The 27,079-nt window shown below is 38.8% G+C and overlaps 1 protein-coding gene across 5 annotated transcripts in view; it reads right to left on the bottom strand.

The window, feature by feature from the left end:
* Window positions 1-27,079, bottom strand: part of SLC35D2 (solute carrier family 35 member D2) — a 62,220-nt gene that overhangs the window by 13,472 nt on the left and 21,669 nt on the right. For 4 of the 5 annotated variants that reach the window (XR_008291201.1, XM_027048131.2, XM_053205163.1 and 1 more), the window contains 5 exons: window positions 26,353-26,424; window positions 25,395-25,463; window positions 20,638-20,740; window positions 19,260-19,352; window positions 14,508-14,575 (listed from right to left, as the gene is read on the bottom strand). Coding sequence is in view for 4 of the 5 variants with exons in the window: in XM_027048131.2 (XP_026903932.1) it covers window positions 14,508-14,575; window positions 19,260-19,352; window positions 20,638-20,740; window positions 25,395-25,463; window positions 26,353-26,424 (405 nt within the window). In the remaining variant the exon portion in view is untranslated. Of the gene's footprint in view, window positions 1-13,135; window positions 14,397-14,507; window positions 14,576-19,259; window positions 19,353-20,637; window positions 20,741-25,394; window positions 25,464-26,352; window positions 26,425-27,079 lie in introns of those variants that run through there. The other variant, XM_027048133.2, reaches the window with a different exon arrangement.

Raw genomic sequence — 27,079 nt, 5'->3', positions numbered from 1 at the left:
AGAAAACTTCCCTAACCCGGGGAAAGACACAGACATCAAAATCCAGGAAACACAAAGGACTCCCATTAGATTCAACAAAAACCGACCATCAATAAGGCATATCACAGTCAAATTCACAAAACACTCAGGCAAGGAGAGAATCATGAAAGCAGCAAGGGAAAAATAGTCCCTAACCTAAAAGGGAAGACAGATCAGGTTTGCAGCAGACCTATCCACAGAAACTTGGCAGGCCAGAAAGGAGTGGCAGGGCATATTCAATGTGCTGAATCAGAAAAATATGCAGCCAAGAATTCTTTATCCAGCAAGACTGTCATTCAAAATAGAAGGAGAGATTAAAAGTTTCCCAGACAAACAAAAATTAAAGGATTTCATGACCACTAAACCACCCCTGCAAGAAATTTTAATGGGGGCTCTCTGAAGGGAGAAAAGATGGAAAAAAAAAAAGAAAAAAAAAAAGACCAAAAGCAACAAAGACTAGAAAGGACCAGAGAACACCACCAGAAACTCCAATTCTACAAGAAACAAAATGGCAATAAATTCATATCTTTCAGTACTCACTCTAAACATCAATGGACTAAATGCTCCAATCAAAAGACATAGGGTAACAGAATGGATAAGAAAACAAGATCCATCTAAATGCTGTTTACAAGAGACCCACTTTAGACCTAAAGACACCTTCAGATTGAAAGCAAGGGGATGGAGAACCATCTTTCATGGTAACAGTCGAAAAACAAAGCTGGAGTAGCCATATTTATATCAGATTATATCTAGATTAAAATCTAGACTTTAAAATAAAGACTGTAACAAGAGATGAAGAAAAGCATTATATCATAATTAAGGGGTCTATCCACCGAGAAGATCTAACAATTGTAAACATTTATGCTCCAAATGTGAGAGTACCCAAATATATATATCAATTAATCATAAACATAAACTCACTGATTATAAATACCATAATAGTAGGGGACTTCAACATCCCACTTACAACAATGGACAGATCATCTAAGAAGAAAATCAAGAAGGAAACAATGGCTTTGAATGACGCACTGGACCAGATGGACTTAACAGACTGTTTCAGAACACTTCATCCTAAAGCAGCAGAATATACATTCTTCTCCAGTGCACATGGAACATTCTCCAGAATAGATTACATACTGGGACACAAATCATCCCTCAACAAGCACAAAAAGATTGAGATTATACTGTGCATAGTTTCAGACCACAATGCTATGAAACTCAAAATCAACCACAAGAAAAAATTTGGAAAGATAACTAATACTTGGAGCCTAAAGAACATCCTACTAAAGAATGAATGGTTTAACCAAGAAGTTAAAGAGGCAATTAAAAAGTACATGGAAGCCAATGAAAATGATAACACCACCACCCAAAACCTCTGGGATGCAAAGGCAGTCATAAGAGGGAAGTATATAGCAATCCAGGTCTTCCTAAAGAAGGAAGAAAGGTCTCAGATACACAATCTAACCTTACATCTTAACGAGCTGGAAAAAGAACAGCAAATAAAACCCAAAGCCAGCAGAAGACAAGAAATAATAATGATTAGAGCAGGAATCAATGCTATTGAAAACAAAAACAAAAACAAACAAACAAACAAAGAAAAAACAGTAGAACAGATCAATAAAACCAGAAGCTGGTTCTTTGAAAGAATTAACAAAATTGATAAACCACTATCCAATTTGGTCAAAAAGAAAAAGGAAAGGACCGAAATAAATAAAATCAAGAATGAAAGAGGAGAGATCAAAACCAACACAGCAGAAATAAAAATACTAAGAGAATATTATGAGCAATTATATGCCAATAAAATGGGCAATCTGGAAGAAATGGACAAATTCCTAGAAACATATAAACTACCAAAACTGAAACAGGAAGAAATAGAAAATAACCATAACCAGGAAAGAAATCGAATTAGTAATCAAAAATCTCCTTAAAAAACCAGAGTCCAGGGCTGGATGGCTTTCCAGGGGAATTCTACCAAACATTTAAGGAAGAGTTAACACCTATTCTTTTGAAGCTGTTCCAAAAATTAGAAATGGAAGGAAAACTTCCAAACTCTTTCTAGGAAGCCAGCATTACCTTGATTCCAAAACCAGACAAAGACCCCACTAAAAAGGAGAACTACAGACCAATTTCTCTGATGAACACGGATGCAAAATCCTCAACAAGATATTAGCCAACCAGATCCAACAATACATTAAAAAAATTATTCACCACGACCAAGTGGGATTTACATCTGGGATGCAGGGCTGGTTCAATATCTGCAAAACAATCAATGTGATGCATCACATCAATAAAAGAAAGGAGAAGAACCACATGATCCTCTCAATAGATGCAAAGAAAGCATTTGACAAAATACAGCATCCTCTATTGCTAAAAACCCTTAAGAAAGTAGGGATAGAAGAATCATACCTCGAGATCACAAAAGACACATATGAAAGACCTATCACTGATATCATCCTCAATGGAGAAAAATTGAGAGCTTTCCCCCTAAGGTCAGGAACAAGACAGGGATGTCCACTCTCGCCACTGTTATTCAACATAGTATTGGAAGTCTTAGCCTCAGCAATCAGGCAATACAAAGAAATAAAAGGCATCCAAATCAGCCAGGGGGAAGCCAAACTTTCACTCTTCACAGATGACATGATACTCTATATGGAAAACCCAAAAGATTCCACCAAAAAACTGCTAGAACTGATCCATGAATTCAGCAAAGTTGCAGGATATAAAATCAATGCACAGAAATCGGTTGCATTCCTATACACCAACAATGAAGCAACAGAAAGAGAAATCAAGGAATTGATTCCATTTACAACTGCACCAAAAACCATAAAATACCTAGGAATAAATCTAACCAAAAGAGGTGAAAAATCTATATACTGAAAACTAGAAAGCTTATGAAAGAAATTGAAGAAGACACACACAAAAAAGGAAAAATATTCCATGTTCCTGGATTGGCAGAACAAACATTGTTAAAATGTTGATACTACCCAAAGCAATCTATACATTCAATTCAATCCCTATCAAAATAACACCAGCATCTTCACAGAGCTAGAACAAACAATCCTAAAATTTGTATGGAACCAGAAAAGATCCCAAATAGCCAAAGCAATCTTGAAAAAGAAAACCAAAGCAGGAGGCATCACAATCCTGGACTTCAAACTGTACTACAAAGCTGTAATCATCAAGACAGTATGATACTGGCACAAGAACAGACACTCAGATCAATGGAACAGAATAGAGAATCTAGAAATGGACCCACAAACGTATGGCCAACTAATCTTTGACAAAGCAGGAAAGAATATCCAATGGAATAAAGACAGTCTCTTCAGCAAGTGGTGCTGGGAAAACTGGATAGCAATATGCAGAAAAATGAACCTGGACCACTTCTAAGAAAAAAAATTTTTTTTATTTATTTACAAAAATAAACTCAAAATGGACGAAAGACCTAAATGTAAGACAGAAAGCCATCAAAATCCTAGAGGAGAAAGCAGGCAAAAACCTTTTTGACCTCGGCCACAGCAACTTCTTACTCAACACGTTTCCAGAGGCAAGGGAAACAAAAGCAAAAATGAACTATTGGGACCTCATAAAAATAAAAAACTTCTGCACAGCAAAGGAAACCATCAGCAAAACTAAAAGGCAACCAACAGAATGGGAGAAGATATTTGCAAATGACATATCAGATAAAAGGTTAGTATCCAAAATCTATAAAGAATTTAGCAAACTCAGCACGCAAAAAACAAATAATCCAGTGAAGAAATGGGCAAAAGACATGAATAGACACTTCTCCAAAGAAGACATCCAGATGGCCAACTGACACATGAAAAAATGCTCAACATCACTCATCAACAGGGAAATACAAATCAAAACCACAATGAGATACCACCTCACACCTGTCCGAATGGCTAACATTAACAACTCAAGCAACAAGAGATGTTGGCGAGGATCAGGAGAAAGAGGACCTCTTTTGCACTGCTGGTGGGAATGCAAACTGGGGCAAACAATCTGAAAAACAGTGTGGAGGTTCCTCAAAAAATTAAAACGAGAACTACCCTATGACCCAGCAATTGCACTACTAAGTATTTATCCAAGGGATACAGGGATGCTGTTTCAAAGGGACACATGCACCCCAATGTTTATAGAAGCCCTATCAACAGTAGCCAAAGTATGGAAAGAGCCCAAATGTCCATCCATGGATGAATGGATAAAGAAAATGCGGTATATATATATACAGTGGAGTATTACTCAGCAATCAAATAGAATGGAATCTTGCCATTTGCAACTACATGGATGGAACTGGAGGGTATTATGCTAAGCAAAATTAGTCAAAGAAAGATAAATATCATATGACTTCACTCATATGAGGACTTTAAGATACAAAACAGATGAACATAGGGAAGGGAAGCAAAAATAGTAAAAAACAGGGAGGGGGACAAAAACATAAGAGACTCTTAAATATGGAGAAGAAACAGAGGGTTACTGGAGAGGTTGTAGGAGAGGGGGTGGGCTAAAAGGGTAAGGGGCATTAAGGAATCTACTCCTGAACAATGAAATCATTGTTGCATTATATGTAAACTAACTTGGATGTAAACTTAAAAAATAAATTAAACAAAAATTTTAAAGAATTTATCAAACTCAACACCCAAAAAACAAATAATCCAATAAAGAAGTAGTCAGAAGACATGAAGAGACACTTTTCCAAAGATGACATCCAGATGGCTAACAGACATATGAAAAGATGCTCCACATCACTCATCATCAGGGAAATACAAATCAAAACCAAAATAAGATACCACCTCACACCTGTTAGAATGGCTAAAATTAACAACTCAGGAAACAACAGATGTTGGCAAGGATGCAGAGAAACGGGAACCCTCTTGAACTATTGATGAGAATGCAAACTGGGGTAGCCCCTCTGGAAAATAGTATGGTGGGCCCTCAAAAAATTAAAAATAGAACTACCCTACGACCCAGCAATTGCACTACTAGGTATTTATCCAAAGGATACAAAAATGCTGATTCTGAAGGGGCACATGCACCCTAATGTTTTAGCAGCACTATCAACAATAGCCAAATCATGGAAAGAGCCAAATGGACATCAACTGATGACTGCATAAAGAAGATGTGGTGTATATATATACAATGGAATATTACTCAGTGATCACAAAGAATGAAATCTTGCCATTTGCAACAATGTGGATGGAGCTAGAATGTATTATGCTAAATGAAATAAGTCAGTCAGAGAAAGACAAGTATCATACGATTTCACTCATGTGGAATTTAATTAACAAAACAGATGATCACTGGGGAAGGGAAGGAAAAATAAGACAAAAACAGAGAGGGAAGCAAACCATAAGAGACTCTTAAACACAGTGAAGAAACTGAGGGTTGGTGTTGGGATGGGCTACATGGGTGATGGGCATTAAGGAGGGCACTTGTTGGATAAGTACTGGGTGTTATATGGAAGTGATGAACCACTGGTTTCTCCTCCTGAAACTAATACTACACTGTACGTTAACGAACTTCAATTTAAATAAATTATGTACTCTAAGAAAAAAAGAAAAGAAAAACCCTAAGTAACAAAGACAAGTCACATGCTGGAATGAGATATTTAAGTATATAAAGCTAATAAAGAGTCAATATCTATAATAAAAATAGAAAATAATAAGGAAGAGAAAATATACTTACAGTACTGTGTGTATTTATAAATTCACACATAAATGAACCCACACAGTTCATTTATGTGTCGTTCAAGGGTCAACTATATATGTAACAGAAAAAAAAAAACTATTGAAGCCATGCACTATAGGAAGAACCAATTCTGTCTGGGGTGAAAAGAGGTCAGCTCAAAAACAGGCTGACCTCAAGAAATAGAAATATTTAACAACAGTTAACATTACTGGACATTTTCCGTGTCCAGCATTGTTCTAAGTGCTCATCTCTATTATCTCATTCAATCCACATCCTATGAATCAGATACTTTATCTCATTGTCCACATTTTAAAGATAAGGAAATTGAGGCTCAGAGTGGTTAAATAACTTGTCCAAGGACCCAGAGTTAGTAAGTGGCAAAGCCATGATTCAAACCCAGGCCATCTGATTCCAGAGTTCAGACACTTAGCTGCTGAAATAGTGCCATGATTTTAGTGTCCTCAAAAGACCCACTTAAAAAACAGACCTACCTAGTTTTCATCCTTAAAGTTGGGTAAAACCTGAAATCTTGATGATTTCATCATTTACTGGTTTATTTATAATTGATATGCCTTTATGGCATTTTCATTTGCAAAGTGACTACTGATGACAAAAACTTTTGTAAAGTATTTGTTTTCTAAGAAACACATTATTAAATAGGAAAAAATGCATGGAGTTATACACAGATAGGGCCAGGCCTATGGCAGGCAAGTCCCAGAGAGTGGCAGCTCATATCCAGACCCCCCCAGCGCATCATTCACTGAGGACAGCTGACATTGGAGGGTTTACTTCTTGATTTCCTTCAAGGAATGACTAAGTGGTATAATGCAAGTAAAAAAAAAAAAAATTAAAAAAAAAATAGAAACAGTATCTCATTGAGTTTATAGTGAAATGAGAAAAACTTTGGAATTTAGCTCTGTTGTTCATAGGTGAATCTGGGATTAGCCAGGGAAAAGTGCTAGTCTGAGTTTGTGTGATATAGGTTGAATTTTTTTTAACCAGAGAGAAAAGATGGTTTGACAAAGGGTGATTCACAAGCATAGCTTAGATTTTGTTTTCAAAGTTAAATGTCAGCCAACAACTGGGAAAACTACAAATATTTCACTTAACTTATGCTTCTGACAATGGCTACCTAAGTGCACTAAGGGACCCTCCCAGTGCAAAGCAACCTATGCCTGGAAAGGACACACTACTTGAGAGATCACTGGTCTTGAAAGAGGCACAAGAGGTCACCCAAACCCTCTTCCTTTAAAAAAGGAGGAACTGGACACAGACTGATAAAGTATTAGGGCCAGGCAGGAGTCGGAGCAGAACACAACTGAAACAGAATAGGGGTGCCTTGGGGCAGAGACCTTAGCAGAACAGCACTGTCTGGAAACAGCCTTGAGCCAGACTCCACGTTGGGAGGGACACTTTAGCTCACTGAGCCTAGACCCTCAGAAATGCACACAGCGGTCCAGGTCAGGGGCAATGCCTGGCTGTCAGCAGGACCAGAAACAATTTGTCCCCACAGGAAGGTTTCTCAAATTTGCATTTTGTTATGAGCGTTCAGCCCATAACACTGATTAAGCACTGTGTTCACCACGACAAGTCACCAACCACACACAGTTTGACAGTCACAAACTATATATAACATTTAGATTCTTAAAAACTGCAGATAATTGGAATCATTAAATGAAGAATACAGAACAGCTATGTGTATAACATTTAAAGAAATGAAAGTTACTACAGTCCAAAGATCACCAATGAGAGAATGTTAGGAGTGAATACGTTTGTAAAAAAAAAAAAAAAATGAAACTTTCACAAATAAAAAATTGTTAAAATCAAAAAGTCAATCAAGGGGAGGTTGGAAGATGGCAGCGTAGGAGGATGCTGGGCTCACCATGCATCCTGCTGATCACTTAGATTCCACCTACACCTGCCTAAATAACCCAGAAAACCACCAGAGGATTAGCAGAACGGAGTCGCCGTAGCCAAGCGCAGACGAGAGGCCCACGGAAGAGGGTAGGAAGGGCGGCGAGGCGGTGCGCGCTCCACGGACTGGCGGGAGGGAGCCGGGGCGGAGGGGCGGCTCGCCGGCCAAGCAGAGCCCCCAAGTCTGGCTGGCAAAAGCGGAGGGGCCGGACGGAGTGTGTTCCGACAGCAAGCGCGACTTAGCATCTGGGAGGTCATAAGTTAATAGCTCTGCTCAGAAAGCAGGAAGGCTGGAGGACAAAGGGAGGGAGAGTTGCTGAGCCCCCGGAGGACAGAGCTCAGTTTGGTGGGGAACAGAGGCACTCGCCAGCGCCATCTCCCTCGCCCATCCCCCAGCCAAAATCCCAAAGGGAACCAGTTCCTGCCAGGGAACTTGCTCCAACGCTGTGCTTCTGCGGAGCCAAACCTCCAGCAGCGGATCTGACTCCCTCCCGCTGCCACAAGGCCCCTCCTGAAGTGGATCACCTAAGGAGAAGAGAGCTAAGCCTGCCCCTCCTGCCCCCGTGCACCTTGCCTACCCACCCCATCTAATACGCCAGATCCCCAGCACCACAAGCCTGGCAGTGTGCAAGTAGCCCAGACGGGCCACGCCACCCCACAGTGAATCCCGCCCCTAGGAGAGGGAAGAGAAGGCACACACCAGTCTGACTGTGGCCCCAGCGGTGGGCTGAAGGCAGACATCAGGTCTGACTGCGGCCCCGCCCACCAACTCCAGTTATACACCACAGCGCAGGGGAAGTGCCCTGCAGGTCCGCACCACTCCAGGGACTATCCAAAATGACCAAACGGAAGAATTCCCCTCAGAAGAATCTCCAGGAAATAACAACAGCTAATGAACTGATCAAAAAGGATTTAAATAATATAACAGAAAGTGAATTTAGAATAATAGTCATAAAATTAATCCCTGGGCTTGAAAACAGTATAGAGGACAGCAGAGAATCTCTTGCTACAGAGATCAAGGGACTAAGGAACAGTCACAAGGAGCTGAAAAACGCTTTAAACGAAATGCAAAACAAAATGGAAACGACGACGGCTCGGATTGAAGAGGCAGAGGAGAGAATAGGTGAACTAGAAGATAAAGTTATGGAAAAAGAGGAAGCTGAGAGAAAGAGAGATAAAAAAATCCAGGAGTATGAGGGGAAAATTAGAGAACTAAGTGATACACTAAAAAGAAATAATATATGCATAATTGGTATCCCAGAGGAGGAAGAGAGAGGGAAAGGTGCTGAAGGGGTACTTGAAGAAATTATAGCTGAGAACTTCCCTGAACTGGGGAAGGAAAAAGGCATTGAAATCCAAGAGGCACAGAGAACTCCCTTCAGACGTAACTTGAATCGATCTTCTGCACGACATATCATAGTGAAACTGGTAAATACAAGGATAAAGAGAAAATTCTGAAAGCAGCAAGGGATAAACGTGCCCTCACATATAAAGGGAGACCTATAAGACTCGTGACTGATCTCTCTTTTGAAACTTGGCAGGCCAGAAAGAATTGGCACGAGATCTTCAGTGTGCTAAACAGAAAAAATATGCAGCCGAGAATCCTTTATCCAGCAAGTCTGTCATTTAGAATAGAAGGAGAGATAAAGGTCTTCCCAAACAAACAAACAAACACTGAAGGAATTTGTCACCACTAAACCAGCCCTACAAGAAATCCTAAGGGGGATCCTGTGAGACAAAGTACCAGAGACATCACTACAAGCATAAAACATACAGACATCACAATGACTCTAAACCCGTATCTTTCTATAATAACACTGAATGTAAATGGATTAAATGCGCCAACCAAAAGACATAGGGCATCAGAATGGATAAAAAAACAAGACCCATCTATTTGCTGTCTACAAGAGACTCATTTTAGATCTGAGGACACCTTTAGATTGAGAGTGAGGGGATAGAGAACTATTTATCATGCTACTGGAAGCCAAAAGAAAGCTGGAGTAGCCATACTTATATCAGACAAACTAGACTTTAAATTAAAGGCTGTAACGAGATGAAGAAGGGCATTATATAATAATTACAGGGTCTATCCATCAGGAAGAGCTAACAATTATAAATGTCTATGCGCCGAATACAGGAGCCCTCAAATATATAAAACAATTACTCATAAACATAAGCAACCTTATTGATAAGAATGTGGTAATTGCAAGGGACTTTAACACCCCACTTACAGAAATGGATAGATCATCTAGACACATGGTCAATAAAGAAACAAGGGCCCTGAATGAGACATTGGATCAGATGGACTTGACAGATATATTTAGAACTCTGCATCCCAAAGCAACAGAATATATTTTCTTCTCGAGTACACATGGAACATTCTCCAAGATAGATCATATACTGGGTCACAAAACAGCCCTTCATAAGTTTACAAGAATTGAAATTATACCATGCATACTTTCAGACCACAATGCTATGAAGCTTGAAATCAACCACAGGAAAAAGTCTGGAAAACCTCCAAAAACATGGAGGTTAAGAACACCCTACTAAAGAATGAATGGGTCAACCAGGCAATTAGAGAAGAAATTAAAAAATATATGGAAACAAACAAAAATGAAAATACAACAATCCAAATGCTTTGGGATGCAGCAAAGGCAGTCCTGAGAGGAAAATACATCGCAATCCAGGCCTATCTCAAGAAACAAGAAAAATCCCAAATACAAAATCTAACAGCACACCTAAAGAAAATAGAAGCAGAACAGCAAAGGCAGCCTAAACCCAGCAGAAGAAGAGAAATAATAAAGATCAGAGCAAAAATAAACAATATAGAATCTAAAAAAACTGTAGAGCTGACCAACGAAACCAAGAGTTGGTTTTTTGAAAAAATAAAATTGACAAACCTCTAGCCAGGCTTCTCAAAAAAAGAAAAGGGAGATGACCCAAATAGATAAAATCATCAATGAAAATGGAATTATTACAACCAATCCCTCACAGATACAAACAATTATCAGGGAATACTATGAAAAATTATATACCAACAAATTGGACAACCTGGAAGAAATGGACAAATTCCTAAACACCCACACTCTTCCAAAACTCAATCAGGAGGAAATAGAAAGCTTCAACAGACCCATAACCAGCAAAGAAATTGAATCGGTTATCAAAAATCTCCCAACAAATAAGAGTCCAGGACCAGATGGCTTCCCAGGGGAGTTCTACCAGACGTTTAAAGCAGAGATAATACCTATCCTTCTCAAGCTATTCCAAGAAATAGAAAGGGAAGGAAAACTTTCAGACTCATTCTATGAAGCCAGTATTACTTTGATTCCTAAACTAGACAGAGACCCAGTAAAAAAAAGAGAACTACAGGCCAATATCCCTGATGAATATGGATGCAAAAATTCTCAATAAGATACTAGCAAATCGAATTCAACAGCATATAAAAAGAATTATTCACCATGATCAAGTGGGATTCATTCCTGGGATGCAGGGCTGGTTCAACATTTGCAAATCAATCAACGTGATACATCACATTAATAAAAAAAAAAAAGAGAAGAACCATATGATCCTGTCAATCGATGCAGAAAAGGCCTTTGACAAAATCCAGCACCCTTTCTTAATAAAAACCCTTGAGAAATTCGGGATAGAAGGAACATACTTACACATCATAAAAGCCATTTATGAAAAGCCCACAGCTAACATCATCCTCAATGGGGAAAAACTGAGAGCTTTTTCCCTGAGATCAGGAACTCGACAGGGATGCCCACTCTCACCACTGTTGTTTAACATAGTGTTGGAAGTTCTAGCATCAGCAATCAGACAACAAAAGGAAATCAAAGGCATCAAAATTGGCAAATATGAAGTCAAGCTTTCGCTTTTTGCAGATGACATGATATTATACATGGAAAATCTGATAGACTCCACCAAAAGTCTGCTAGAACTGATACATGAATTCAGCAAAGTTGCAGGATACAAAATCAATGTACAGAAATCAGTTGCATTCTTATACACTAACAATGAAGCAACAGAAAGACAAATAAAGAAACTGATCCCATTCACAATTGCACCAAGAAGCATAAAATACCTAGGAATAAATCTAACCAAAGATGTAAAAGATCTGTATGCTGAAAACTATAGAAAGCTTATGAAGGAAACTGAAGAAGATATAAAGAAATGGAAAGACATTCCCTGCTCACGGATTGGAAGAATAAATATTGTCAAAATGTCAATACTACCCAAAGCTATCTACACATTCAATGCAATCCCAATCAAAATTGCACCAGCATTCTTCTCGACACTAGAACAAGCAATCCTAAAATTCATATGGAACCACAAAAGGCCCCGAATAGCCAAGTAATTTTGAAGAAGAAGACCAAAGCAGGAGGCATCACAATCCCAGACTTTAGCCTCTACTACAAAGCTGTAATCATCAAGACAGCATGGTATTGGCACAAAAACAGACACACAGACCAATGGAATAGAATAGAAACCCCAGAACTAGACCCACAAACGTATGGCCAACTAATCTTTGACAAAGCAGGAAAGAACATCCAATGGGAAAAAGACAGTCTCTTTAACAAATGGTGCTGGGAGAACTGGACAGCAACATGAAGAAGGTTGAAACTAGACCACTTTCTCACACCATTTACAAAAATAAACTCAAAATGGATAAAGGACCTGAATGTGAGACAGGAAACCATCAAAACCCTAGAGGAGAAAGCAGGAAAAGACCTCTCTGACCTCAGCCGTAGCAATCTCTTACTCGACACATCCCCAAAGGCAAGGGAATTAAAAGCAAAAATGAATTACTGGGACCTTATGAAAATAAAAAACTTCTGCACAGCAAAGGAAACAACCAACAAAACTAAAAGGCAACCAACGGAATGGGAAAAGATATTTGCAAATGACATATTGGACAAAGGGCTAGTATCCAAAATCTATAAAAAGCTCACCAAACTCCACACCCAAAAAACACATAACCCAGTGAAGAAATGGGCAGAAAACATGAATAGACACTTCTCTAAAGAAGACATCCAGATAGCCAACAGGCACATGAAAAGATGTTCAATGTCGCTCCTTATCAGGGAAATACAAATCAAAACCACACTCAGATATCACCTCACACCAGTCAGAGTGGCTAAAATGAACAAATCAGGAGACTATAGATGCTGGAGAGGATGTGGAGAAATGGGAACCCTCTTGCATTGTTGGTGGGAATGCAAATTGGTGCAGCTGCTCTGGAAAGCAGTGTGGAGGTTCCTCAGAAAATTAAAAATAGACCTACCCTATGACCCAGCAATAGCACTGCTAGGAATTTACCCAAGGGATACAGGAGTACTGATGCATAGGGGCACTTGTACCCCAATGTTTATAGCAGCACTCTCAACAATAGCCAAATTATGGAAAGAGCCTAAATGTCCATCAACTGATGAATGGATAAAGAAATTGTGGTTTATATACACAATGGAATACTACGTGGCAATGAGAAAGAATGAAATATGGCCTTTTGTAGCAACGTGGATGGAACTGGAGAGTGTGATGCTAAGTGAAATAAGCCATACAGAGAAAGATAGATACCATATGGTTTCACTCTTATGTGGATCCTGAGTAACTTAACAGAAACCCATGGGGGAGGGGAAGGAAAAAAAAAAAAAAAAGAGGTTAGAGTGGGAGAGAGCCAAAGCATAAGAGACTGTTAAAAACTGAGAACAAACTGAGGGTTGATGGGGGGTGGGAGGGAGGGGAGGGTGGGTGATGGGTATTGAGGAGGGCACCTTTTGGGATGAGCACTGGGTGTCGTATGGAAACCAATTTGACAATAAATTTCATATATTGAAAAAAAAAGTCAATCAAGAGGCTCAACATTAAATCAGACACAGCTAAAAAGAGAATTAGTGAAATGGAAGTTATACATAAATGTTTGCATCGTGTGAGACTACAACACTGCAATTAAAATCAAGTTTGAGAATTTTTAAGTGTTGATCAAAGAGACTGAGGTGTTCTTAGCCAATTTAAACATAATGAAAACTATTCTACTGGCGGTAAAAAAAAAGGGGGGGGGGAAATTCACAGAATTACTTTTGATAAGTAATTCCCTGACATAGTCATTCAAAGCACCTTTCAGTATGGGATAAGATAGGTGTTCGTCTATGCATGTAGCCCCACTCAGGAAAGATATGCCAAAAACTTCAAACAGGGGTCACCTCTGAAGAAGAAAACTGCAGTGCTGGGGGACAGGGAAAAATGGAGTAGCTTTTGTTCCCTGTGAATTCTGTTGCAGTTCTTGGATTATTTAGTTGCGTGTATTACCTATTCATGAAAGGGAATTTTCAAGTTTTCAGAAGATAAAAGACACAGGCTGCATGGCTTCTCAACAGGAAGACAGACGTAAGGAAAATTTTAAGACAAAAGCCTAAAATTGTTGGACAATACAATGGCTTGGACAATGGTCCTCAGAAATTTCCCTGAATACAGCAGGTACCACACTAGAGTAAATGGTTGTCATTTCCACATATTTATGTGGGTGGAAGATCTTGAAAACTGAGGGACATTGTAGCAAAGACAACAAATAGCACTGAATGTAATACATCAGCGGACCTCATGCAGACTAACTTTCAGAAATCAATAGACAACATCATATTTTGGAGAAATGTGATGTTAACATGACTCTCAAAAATAACAGTGTTTCATGCTTGCTCCTGGTCTTTTGGGCTGTGTTCCCAGGGATCCTGGGTCTCACTCCACTCCTCTGCTGCAGGGGTACTTTCCAGAGAAAGCTGGAGAAGCATAGACAAAGGGATTTTAACAGAGCATACAGAATGTATATTTCGATTTGACTTGTCAAGAGATGTCATAGACTGAGCTTATACTTGTCTATGGTTTCTTACCCCAAAAAACAGGAAAGAAGAAACTGTATGATAAATAGAACATTCTTCCATTCATTGAATTCAGTAGCCTATTACAAAAAAGAAAGAAAACTAATGGTTAGACTCATAATACTGCAGTTTAAATTTATGGATTTTACCAAATCGTGTTTTATTACAGGAACCACTTTCCCAAACAAAATACAACTTAAAAAATCCTAGCCAATACCAGCTGTGGGATGTTGGGCATATCACTTTTACTCCCTAAATCTCAGATTCCTTTCACAAAACAGGGATTTTTTAAAAAAACTTCCTCAAAAAGTCCATGTGAGGATTTAATGAAACTATTTAGAACCTGGCGGGAGCCAAGTATCCAGTATCACTATTGTTGCTGTGACTTTATTAATCCGTAATTAACTCTTTATTAATCTGTAGTCACAAAATCAGGATTGGGTTTACTTTTTATAAATAATCTTAGAAGAAGGGTGCCCAGAGGGCTCAGTCAGTTGAGCATCCAACTTCGGCTCAGGTCATGATCTCACCAGTTTGTGAGTTTGAGCCCCACATTGGGCTCACGCTGTTAGCAAGAACCCGCTTTGGATCCTCTGTCCCCTTCTCTCTGCCCCACCCCCACTCATGCTTGCTCGCTCTCTCTCAAAAATAAACATTAAAAATTTTTTTTGGTAATAAATAATCTTAGAAGAAAGCTCATTAGAAAATTAATAATAACGGCTAAGTCCATGAAGTATTTTCAAGAATTTACAAATGCTTAGTAAGTATTATGAACAAATAAACTAAATTATTTGCTTTTTACAAAGCAAGGAAGTAATTGGGGTGGTGGAGTTAAGACAGAAGTTGGGTGCAGGAGTTTCAACTCTCAAGAACTTAGCTGAGAAGATGAAATTAACCCCCTTGAAATGACAGGTAACAATAAAAAGGAGCATTTTATTCATGATTTGTCCTCTGTCTACATCCAAAAATGATTTTAAAGTGGCTCAAGACAATAAGCATGTGCTGCACATAAGCATGTGCTGAATAACACAGTTGAACATAAGCTCTATTCACTTCCTACTAGGCAAAACTTGGTTAATCAAGTTTTATAAGTTTACAGATTTAAAACTATTTAAATTCTTGTTAAGTTTAGAATTCAAAAATTTTAAGCCAATTAGAATGGAATTCTCCCCCAATTAATACAATCTTGCCACACTTGTTATTTTTTCATTAGTAAGACTCTGCCCACATGTCTTATCAAAAAGATACACGTTAAATATTGATGATAACTGTTGAAGCTGGTTGGTGGGTACGTGGGGTCTGTTATGCTATTTGTTCTCCTTCTGTATAGCTTTGAAAGTTTCCAGCATAAAATTATTTTTTTAATGCTTACTTGTGAAAGGAAAATATAAATATAAACCTGTCTTACTGTCAAAGGGGCAGAAAACATCCAAGGTAGTCAAAGATCAAAACCAAACAAAAACTATAGAAAACACTCTGTATCTAAAGTTAAAATAAAACTGGAAATAAGAGAAAACCATAAAAACCAAACAAAAACTATAGAAAACACTCTGTATCTAAAGTTAAAATAAAACTGGAAATAAGAGAAAACCATATGCTCCAAACTCCAAGCCACAGATAGAAAAACATTTATTTGCTCAACAAACTGGAAGTATTTACTCAACAAGCTGAAAGTATTTCTGCAAACAGTAAATAAAAACTGTTCTGATACCATATAAACCACTGAGGGCTATGTAGTAATCTTCACAAAAATATCTGGATTCTTTGCCAATCTATATTTTAATAGATTTTAGTTTTATTTTGTTCCTTTAATAATGATGAGGCTGTGCTGGTGGCATTTTAAAAAATAATGTCAAAAATAATGTAGTATGACATTTATTTTAAAACAAAATAATTAAAGGTGAAGAACGATGAAGTGCTGCTTCCTTTAGACTTGCTATTGCTGTGCTCGCTTCGGCAGCACATATACTAGACTTGCTATTTCTCTAGCAGTATGGTGGAGCACACATCTTTTTTATTTTGCATTTATGTGTGTTTTTTATCAGAAAAATAAATCCTATTATTTACCCTATTCATCAAATGCAATATACCCCATGTACTTTGAGCCTGGTGCAGCAATTCAAATGACTAAAAAAAGGTCACCCAAACAGTATTATCCAGGGGCACAAATTGTTGACAAGAGGAGCTGGCATCATGGACTTGGACAATCAGAGACAGAGTCAAGGTGCTGTTACCAGGTTTGTTGACTGTGTAAGTCCAAGGTCCCAGAGTGAGTGAATCTCCATGCAGTAAGTCATACACATGAGTCTTAACCACAACCTCTGATCCTCTCCAGCCAACCAGAAAAAATGCTTCACCTAAGTACTTTTTCTATTAACAAGTTAACATTTTGCCCTAATTTATCAATTTCTGCTATAATCAAACCAAACTTGGCAAACAAAATGCAATTTTATAGGCTAACACATCTAATTATATAAGTTCTCTTCTTTATTACATTCGGTTCACAATCTAAAATGGATTCACACATGGTTAAAAGTAACCAATTGGAAGAAGCTTACGATTCAATGGAACGAACACACAGCAGAACAATCTTACTAGTGAAAAATACATTATTTTTTTCCACAGGGTTTTAAAAATCACTGATTATAGTGAGTGTCCCATATCTTCTGGATCTCCTATCATACAATACTTTTAAATTAAAATAGAGTCAAATTTTTAACTTCGTGATTTTGTATCTTATCATTTTTACAGAAGGCCCTTTTAACAGTTATAAACACATTCTATTTTTTTCCAATTATAAGTTTCTTATAGATTTTTAAATAAATCTATATATTTAGCTCTGCTCCATCTGGAATTTCTGTGGAGAGTAATCACAGCTGGGGCTCTAAGGTACCTAGACAAACTGTAGATTAGAAGCCTGGTCAAAAAAGAGACTAGATAGGGTACATATTGAGATAGTTCAGCACCAAAAACCAGGATAGGAGCATAACATTCTCCTAGAACACCACTACTTAATAAGTTAAAGTATACGTTAGGCCTCTTGTACTTTCTAAGATATAACTGATAGGTTATGGTTTTTCATGCATGAAGGCAAGAAACACTTTTCATGTACAATAAGGTAACTAAGATTACAGTGGAGAATGAGTTCCAGAACAAGACTGCCTGGATCAATCACCTGCTGTCCTTGGATGGTATTTAAACACCGTGCTCTAGATTCCTCATCTACAAGATGAATAGCAAACAGTCCCTTCTCCTCAGAAGGCTGCTGTGGAAAGCAGTGAAATCGTTCATGTACAGTGCTTTAAACAATGTCTGATACAGTAAGTCCTCAATAAATATTAGCTGCTATTATTTTTATTATTACCTGAGAAAGTATAATAATTCTGCAGGGATAATCGTTACAAGGAAGAGAAACTTCTGAGAGCCCATGTTACAAGTTATAAAGCAATGGTTTGGGTGTGGGAACACATATTCCTATCAAAACAATGTTATCAATTATTAACATAATACATCTAGTCAATTTAACTCATAAGGTACCTAAACTTCAGTTTCTGGTCTGTTTCCTCTTCTGGACAGGAACTGTACAAATGAAAAGTATAGCTTTGAGAAAGAATATGAAACCCTGACATCCACCCAGGAGCCCACAAGAGCCTGCAGCCTTCTGGAAGTACTCAACCCCCTAAAAGGCGGGGGTTGGATGGGGGGAGATGGAATCAACTCAAACTGTTTGCACCACAGAAACATGCTGATTAGTAAACACAGAAATAACAGTCATGTGGCAGGTGATGGGTTACTGCACAAGGCCTCTCTGAACACCCCCTCTCACCCCCACCCCTGTCGGTCCAGCAACAAAAGGGTTGCTGAGGGTTGGTTCTGTGGGTGGAGGCCAGACTGGACCATAATTCTGCCTAGCAAATCTTCTCATGTGAACTTAAACATCTCCCTTAAGATACAGGCAAAATTCTTAGAAGAGGTGTAGCTGGCAACTTTCTGAAAAAGTAGGGCTTGGCAGGGGCTGACACACCTCAAGGTGGCTACTGGGGATGCTACTGGGTGAACATCACCCTTCCTGAATGACAGGTCTTCACTCCCTCCAGCTGGGCCCCCTCTGTTTCTACTCATCTACCATCTGATTTGTCTCTCATGTATGTGCAGCAGACAGGTGAGCAGGGCAGATACCAAAAGAACAACACGTTCTCAAAATTCAAACGTACATCCTGGAATATTTAGAGACAAAATCCCATGATATCTGGAATTTGCTTTAAAATATTCCAGAGGGGGGAAAAAAATGAAAGCAGATGGGGACAGATGAAATAAGAACGACAAAACGCCGAACAGTATTGACCCTGGGCGGTGGGTACAGGAGAGTTCATTTAATTATTCTCTGTACTTTGCATATGTTTCAAAATGTGCAAATCCATTTTTAAAACTATCAAAATCCCCTTCTAAGTTAGTTTTCCTAGGATCCCCACATCAGCAAACGGGGATACGAAGGCTCAAACTCAGATTTTTACTGTTGTAGTTTTCCAAAATCTTCAAGTCCAGAATTCTTGTGACTACTTCTGCCACTTCCCAGGTGTCTAAAGATAAACACCAAAGGAAGGATAGTGTCAGAGGCATTACTGGTGATGTCACACATCTCGATTCCATGTACCCTCCTGGTAATCCGACTTACCTTTACGCTTTACACTGCAGTACAAAAAGTTAACTATTAAGACTCTCAGAGGCTGCTCAGCAGGAATGTAATGACTGTCACCAGCTCACCTGCTGAAGGTCCCCAGTAGAGACACTGATGATAAGAGTTGGTATAATCATGAAGCAGGCATTGTAGAAAAGCACTCCATATTTGCCTAACTCCTACAAAAACAAAGAAAACACTGAATTTTAGAAACACAAAGCATCAAATTTCGAAGGCATTTATATAACTATGTACTTATGCAGAGTTAAAAATCTATTCTGACCAACTCTGTATTGGAATATTTTCAGTAAATTCCTAATGTAAAATGCTTCACCTCAAGCATATCATGATAGCAAAACAAACATTTGTTTTAAACAAAAATGGCAGATAAAATGGATGAATATGGATGGACTCTGAGGCCCACCCATCTCTCACATTCTAATTGTTTTTTTTTTTATCATTTTGTCTGCAAAATGAGAGATCTGGAACAAAATTAAGAACATTTAAAATGTTAATATAAACAGAACTCCTTAAAAACATCTGCTCTTTCTGGTAAGGAACAGCAGTGTTAAAATACAAGGTATCTCATTTTCTAATCTTGCATAAATTTACTTTTCATTAAAGTGGCTTCACTACTTCTCCACCATTTTTCATAAAGGGTGACATACTGTGACCCTCAAAAGGCAAAAAACCTGTTTTTGTAAAACTGCCACCAGTAAAAAAACAAAGGGCCCTGCAGAAAAAAACAGTGCAGATAAAAAGCAGCTCACAGAAATGAGTCTGTCCATCAAAGCAAACTCCCTCACTCAACACAAAGAACTTGGAACAAAGCAACATATGCCTGGCTCATCCTCCAGAGCTTCCGGAACAGCTGGGGTGGGGTAAGCGCTGTCCCCCCACCCCCACAGACGTGGAGGCGGCCACATGCAAGAAATGCCCATCTGCCCACCAGTCTCTGGGGAGACCGCTCAGTTACTGACCAGGAGAGGCAGTTCCTGCTGGGCAAGACCTTACAAATGATCCATTCCACAGATGATGAAACTGAGGTTTGGAGAAGTTTAAGGGTCCAAGTCACAACAACCAGTAAGCAGCATAACTTTTATATGTAACCCATACCTTCAGACTCTCAAACTGGAGTGGCTCTCAGAATACCCCTGACTTTGCCTTGGTCACTGATGAGGATAGCAAAAAACACCTTTTAATTTAAATCTGCCTCTCAAAATAATCTCTTTATATATTCTGACTTTGCATCTAAAATAGTGTCTTATTTTCAACCAAAACTTTGTAAGGTAAGGGATAACAAGAACCCATACAAACAAGATAACTGAAAAGAAATTAGTGACTTATAAAGCATATCATGTAAATTAAATTATGTGCCAACTTTACAAATCCATTTTGTTTTTTCATGTAATTTCAGGGGCCAGAGGACAAAGCCTAAAAATCAAAGGAGTGAAGATCTGGTACCTTTGGGTCCATTTTCTGTTTGGTATAAACTCCATTTGCTGCTGTGAAGATATCATTCAGGAATACAAAAATATAGCCTTCCAAGTTAAAGGCAAGGTCAGAACTGGGAGGGAGAACACAAAAGGATGATTATTCAGAAACTCACAACTTGGCCTTCAAGCCTGCCTGTTTTATCTTGCCCTAATCAAATCCACTTGTGATGCTAGTAACCACTTTCTTTTCCTCTGGCATATTTCCCCCCTCTGTGGTTAATTCCTCTGCTTTGCCTCCAGACAAAACAAAACCAGGCCATCAGGTGGCTTCAATTTAATCATGAATGACTTAAAACCAGAGCAACATTAACCACCTTCCTTTAACTGCAAAGCCCTTTCTTTCGCCAACTGATCAAATGGCGTAATAATCGGTGAGCTCTGCTTTTCTGAGGGGAATGATTTGTCCAACCCACCCAGTGGCTTTGCTTATTGTAATAAACAGGGCCATCTCCAGGGGAGATGCCCTGTGGGGACAGCTGGGCAGTGACTGGGGCAAGAGAGGTCGAAAGAGGAACTGAAGAGGAACTGACACCTCCATCTGGTGTCCCTCCGGTCACATCATCCACCAGCACGCCCCCACCCTGTTTGTCAAAAAGGCAAGGCATCGATCCATTCTTTCTCTGCAATTCCTCTAAGGCTACCTTCTCCTCATTCTTTTGAACATCTTCTTTTCTACTTCCATTTTATATAAATAATACTGGTATAAAAATGTTCGGGGGCACACGGCACAGGGAGAGAAAGAACAGCTGAGTCATGATATGAGTCACCTACTACACTTGATCCTACAGACAGTACCAGACCCATGTCATAATTCATAAATACATATCATCAAGGAGGTTTCCTCTACCCTCTTAGGTTCAGTGACTGGAGCCTGCAAATTTAACTGACAGTAGCTTAACAAGAAAAAAGGAATACAACTTTTATAAAACATTTCACATGTATAGGAGTTCACAAAAAAGAAATGAATCTCAAATAAGTGGTTAGACTCTGGGGCTTATATATCATTTTAACAAAAAAAACATTTGGATTCCAAGGAACAAATAAATTATGGAGAAAGGACTAGGAAATGCATGGGGGAAACCAATGGAAGATAAGCGTTACTGTAGTAAGGTTTATCTACACAGACTCATCTCGGTGCAGGTCCTCTGTTTCCAGTGAGAACTGCCCTCCTACTCCTGGTGCAGGAGAAGGGGGGCACATTCACAAAGGGAAATTTATGGTCTGCTTTTAGGCAGGAAAGGGGAAGATCGAGAACTCTTCCTACATCTGTTGGTTCTCAATTGCCTTTAGCTCAAAATAATGTTTGTGCCCAAGTGGCATATTTTAGAATGGCATATCCTGATCTCCTGCAACATAAAAATTTGTTTTAAAGAAAGATCATTTCTAACCAAAGAAAAAGAAATAGAGAGGCGAAAGTTGTGCCAAAATCTGAATGCAAACTAAACCAGATTTGCTTGAGGCTTCTGCTGGCATTATTAACTACAAATATATTTGTGAGAATGTAAATTAACTTTAGATCATTATAAATCAGAATTCTCTGGCTCAATCACACAAAAAATAAAATCTCTTAAAATAAGGGTCTTCCAAATCTCATGCCTACCCACATTTGGCTCCATGTTAAGAAGCGTCTGCTGTTCCACAAAATGGCAAAGAATCCAATGGATAAAAGAGCCAGGTTTCTAGGGGAGTGGAAAGGTGTTGCTCACTTCCTAGGAGAGCCCGAGGGAAATTCCCAGAGTTCTCAGATCTGCTCCGGGGGCCTCAAGTTTCCTAGCACCACTTGTTTAGGCCACTGGTAAAAGCACAGACATTTGAAAAGAATTCATTTGCTTTAATAAATGAGAGCAAATTCATGGTTAACCCTTTAGTTGTCATTTACGGCTGTTTACAGACATGATATTTTAACTTTATCTGGCCGCATAACTTGCTTCAGCAAACAAAATGTAAGAGGAAGTAATGCATGGCATTTCCAGGAAAAAGCTTGAAGAGCTGGGGCACGATTCCCCACATGCCCTTTTCCCTCCCTTTGAGGCAGGGGTTCCATCAGCTTGGGTCCCTGAGTAGCTACAAGGAGCTGAGCACCTGCAGAGCGTTAACTAATGTTGGTCTGAGTAAGTAGTGTGAGCAGAATATATTTGGTATGTTAATGTGGGAGCTGTTTGTTACAGCAGCATAAACTGGCTCATCTGAGTAAATCAGCTCTACAGTTATTTGCACTTAGACGGGGTGATTTGAATGAGCAGAGAGAAGGTTGGGGGTCACAGCCACCCTGCAGCTAAGAACTGTGCTTGTCACCCACCTAGATAGTATCCATTCTGTGGGTGCTGAGGATGGGAAAGGTTGAGAAGTACTGTTCCAAGCTGGCTCTTGGGGGAAAGTTAGATGTTATGGGAACACTACCCTTTGAGCTCATTAGAATATCACATTCTAATTATGAGCTGAATTTCTATTCACTGGGTCTGGAAATACGCCTCCGTATACACAGCATCTGAAGCACCATTCCTCACGAAAGCCTTACAGACATTTTTATAAACCATTTTTGTAAAAGTATACAATTGACTCTGAGTAGTTTCCAAATCAAGCTCTAAGAAACTTACAAAAAAGAGGCTGCCCAGGGGACACCTCAAAGCGCTGTGGGAGGAGGCCACTTTCAACAGAGCACCTCCCTCTTTTAGCTACTTTGCTCCTATGATTATCTTGGAACAAAATCTTCACGACTACAACAGGCTCTAAGTGCTGCTGTTTAAAGTCCACATACCAGAGACCTAAAACAGTGCTGAAAGTAGAGGCCAGCTTGCAGAGGGGCTGAACTCAGCCACAGATAGGACTGGGGACAGGGATGTTACAGATGAAAATGTAAATAATAAACTTTGGTTAGGCAAGGGACTAACCACATTTATAATAATAAAAAAACAAAACAAATAAATTGCTAATATCTGTCACCATCTGGCGTGATATATTTTCTAATCTGTTTCTTTTACTTATTGTCTGTCTCCACCAACTAGAATAGAAGCTCCGTGCAGGCAAGGTTTCTTGTCTGTTTTGTTAACAGCTGGACTCCCCAGCACCTAGAATGATGCCTGGTGTATAGTACACACTCAACATGTATTTGGTGAACTTGGCCACATGCTAGAGTAAACCCCAGTTTTCTATCTCATTTCATTCTCACAAAGACACTAGTAGGTGGGTCTGTTCTAACCTCCATTGCATAGTCGAAATAACTGGGGTGCGGGCAGGCTAAATCACTTGTCCTGGTTGTACAGCTAGTAAGCAAGGAGACTAGAATAAGAGAATATCCATGCCCTTATTTAATTTGCAATCAATGATCCAGAACTCTTCTTTCTCAATCAGTTAAGGAAACTAATTTAACTGAAATTCATCCACTCTGCATTCTTCCCTTCACTCAGGTAGGGTTTTTTTTTTTTTTTTTCTATTCTTTACTGTACACATGAGTAAAACTGAGGCACAGAGAGGCTGAGAAACGGCTGACAAGGGGCTGGGCTAAGTTTTGGACCCAGGGAATATAACTGTACATATGCTTTAAGCACCAGGCTATAAAAGCCAGGAGTCTAGGGCGCCTGGGTGGCTCAGTCAGTTAAGCATCTGACTTCGGCTCAGGTCATGATCTCACAGTGAGTTCGAGCCCTGCTTCGGGCTTCATGCTGACAGCTCAGAGCCTGTAGCCTGCTTCAGATTCTGTGTCCCCCTTTCTCTCAGCCCCTCCCCTGCTTGCACTCTGTCTCTCTCTGTCTCTCAAAAATAAATAAACATTAAAAAAAAATCTATTTAAAAGCCAGGAGTCTGAGTGTCTGCTTTCAAATGGAAACTTGGAGTCCGAATTCCTGGTCTTACATATTAACAAATATGATACTATAATTGACCCTGAACAACACAGGTTTGAACTGTGCTGGTCCATTTATCCATGCATTTTTTTTTTCAATAAATACAGTACAATATTGTATTTGTATTTTGTATTTGTATTTGTAAATGTAAATGTATTTTCTCTTCCTTATGATTTTCTTAACATTTTTCTTTAGTTTGCTTTACTTTAGGAATACGGTATATGAAACATATAACATACAAAATATGTGTTAATTGGCTATGTTATCAGTAAGACTTCCAGTCAACAATAGGCTATTAGTAGTGAAGTTTTTAGGGAGTTGAAAGTTATACTTGGATTTTCCACGGAGGGAGGGGGAGTGGGAGGGAGTGCAGTTGGCACCCTTAATCCCCGTGTTGTTCAAGGGTCAACTTAGTCATGCACTGGTATTGGCTCCTGTCCCAAATATACAAATACATTTAATTAGAGTACCCCACCTGGGAAACAGACTGCTAAGGCATCACAGGTGATAAAACAAATCAGCATACAAGGGCTTTATAAAGCTGTTATTCTTGACCAAATGCCCAAGAACTTTTCAAGTAAATTTTTTGTACTGAAGACAAACATTCAGCAATAAAAGCAAGTAGTTTACTCCTTTTTATGAAAAAAAGCTGTATTCATATCTTCTAATGTTCCCTTCATACATTCTCAGAAATGTTCCGGCCAAGTTAGAACCCAGTCTGACTTTCACAGGAACACATGGGGAACCCACTAACATCAACAGACTTGTCTCCTGGCTGCTCAATTCAACTGCAGCCAGATGGAAAATGGAAAATGAGGGCGGGGTGGGGCCTATTGTCAAAGGCACAAAGAAGTTACTGAACAGAAGCAGTCCAGAGTCTTACCCAGCTGCTATGAAAGCACCAAGTATGATGGTGAAAACACTGACGATGATGTTCAAGGAATAGTGTTTCCTGGGATAAACAGATGGAAAGATGATAGAGAAGGAAAGAAAAAGGAAAAAATATAGATTATAATTCTTAAACTGAAAATACACATTGCCCACAGTTTTATAGCTAAAATCTAACGGACATCGCTTTACAGAGAGAAAGCACTGTATCTGTAAGAGGATTAATAAATCAGACCAAATGTCTTTTTTAAACAGTTGTTTAATTTAATTATGAGTGTATTTCTCTGTTCTCATTAGAAAGATGCTGTGACAGAATGCACAAGGGCCCCTGCCGACAGTTCTAGATGGTCTTATGTCAAGCATCCAAAGACTAAGATAAAATTCAACATAGGACTTAGAACATTGGGCCATCATCCAAATTCCATTGCTAAATAATCTTCCTAAGCAAAATCAGGAACCACCTTTTCTGATACTGGTCTGAGTATCTTTATGAGAAATTTTTAAACTAACATTATAAAAATTAATTTATTCCTATGTTCTCTTGTAATCACTACGTCAGAATGGATTTTCATGACTTCCTGCATTCCTACTCTATATGTACACACGGAGAATTTTTCCTCTGTATTCCTGTCAGGGTATATTCCAGCTGGCTCAGGAAACATACTTACATCTGTTTGGGGATTGTTGGGGTTTTTTTTAATAATTTTCTATTATAAACACATATTATTAGTCTACTATAAAATCACAAGCAAAAAAATCACTCATGTTCTCATGGAATCATGGAAACAGGAGAATGCTTTTAAATGAATAAACCATTTGTCCTTAAGTTATTGCTACTAGCAATTCAAACTGACTATTTGGAAAAACAATTAGATATTGAGAACTTGCTAAGCAAAAATAATATGGGATGAGGGGAAAGGACATGAGAGGAACAGAGGAAACACAAAAATCACCCAAGTATGATGGTTTCCAGGAGTAAAGTAAGTGGAATGGTAAATTTCCTGAGCACGGTGAACATCGGCAAACTGTTGGGAAAAGATTCAAGTATAGTAACATCAGACACCAAGTATTTTTTTCACATGCTTTACATTTTTAATTAAGCCCACTAACTTTCCAAATTAAATATAAGAAATTAACCTTAATTCTCACATATAACACCAATAAATCACATTAAATAATAGAAATGGAGATTTAGTAGTTTCATGCCACTTTTGCTTATTAGCAATTTTTTTCACTTGCTAGCAATTTTTAAAAATCATGTTATCCAACTACTGCAAACATTGTGCTAAAACTACAAAGACTATGCTAAAATACCATATGCAGTATACACCAACACACCCTTTGGCAAATTAAGTTGGAATTATGTATCAACAGTCATTAAGTGCTAACCTTGGACCTAATGATTTCTTTTTGGGAAATACAGCCCAAGGTAATAATACAAAAGAAAGAAAAAAACCAGGTGCGCAAATGTGTTCATTACAACAGTGTCTTTGGAGAAAACATCAGAAACAACCTAAAAGTCATACAATAAGGGGCGCCTAGGGTGGCTCAGTAAGTTAAGCATCTGACTTCGGCTCAGGTCATGATATTGCGTTTGTGGGTTTGAGCCCTACAGCAGGCTCTGTGCTGACAGCTCAGAGCCTGGAGCCTGCTTTGGATTCTGTGTCTCCCTTTCTCTCT

Source organism: Acinonyx jubatus, chromosome D4 (genome assembly GCF_027475565.1).
Source record: "Acinonyx jubatus isolate Ajub_Pintada_27869175 chromosome D4, VMU_Ajub_asm_v1.0, whole genome shotgun sequence".
In the NCBI taxonomy this organism is placed as follows: domain Eukaryota; kingdom Metazoa; phylum Chordata; class Mammalia; order Carnivora; family Felidae; genus Acinonyx; species Acinonyx jubatus.
The sequence above is the reverse complement of the archived record's forward strand: the minus strand, read 5'-3'. Positions and strand labels throughout refer to the sequence as shown.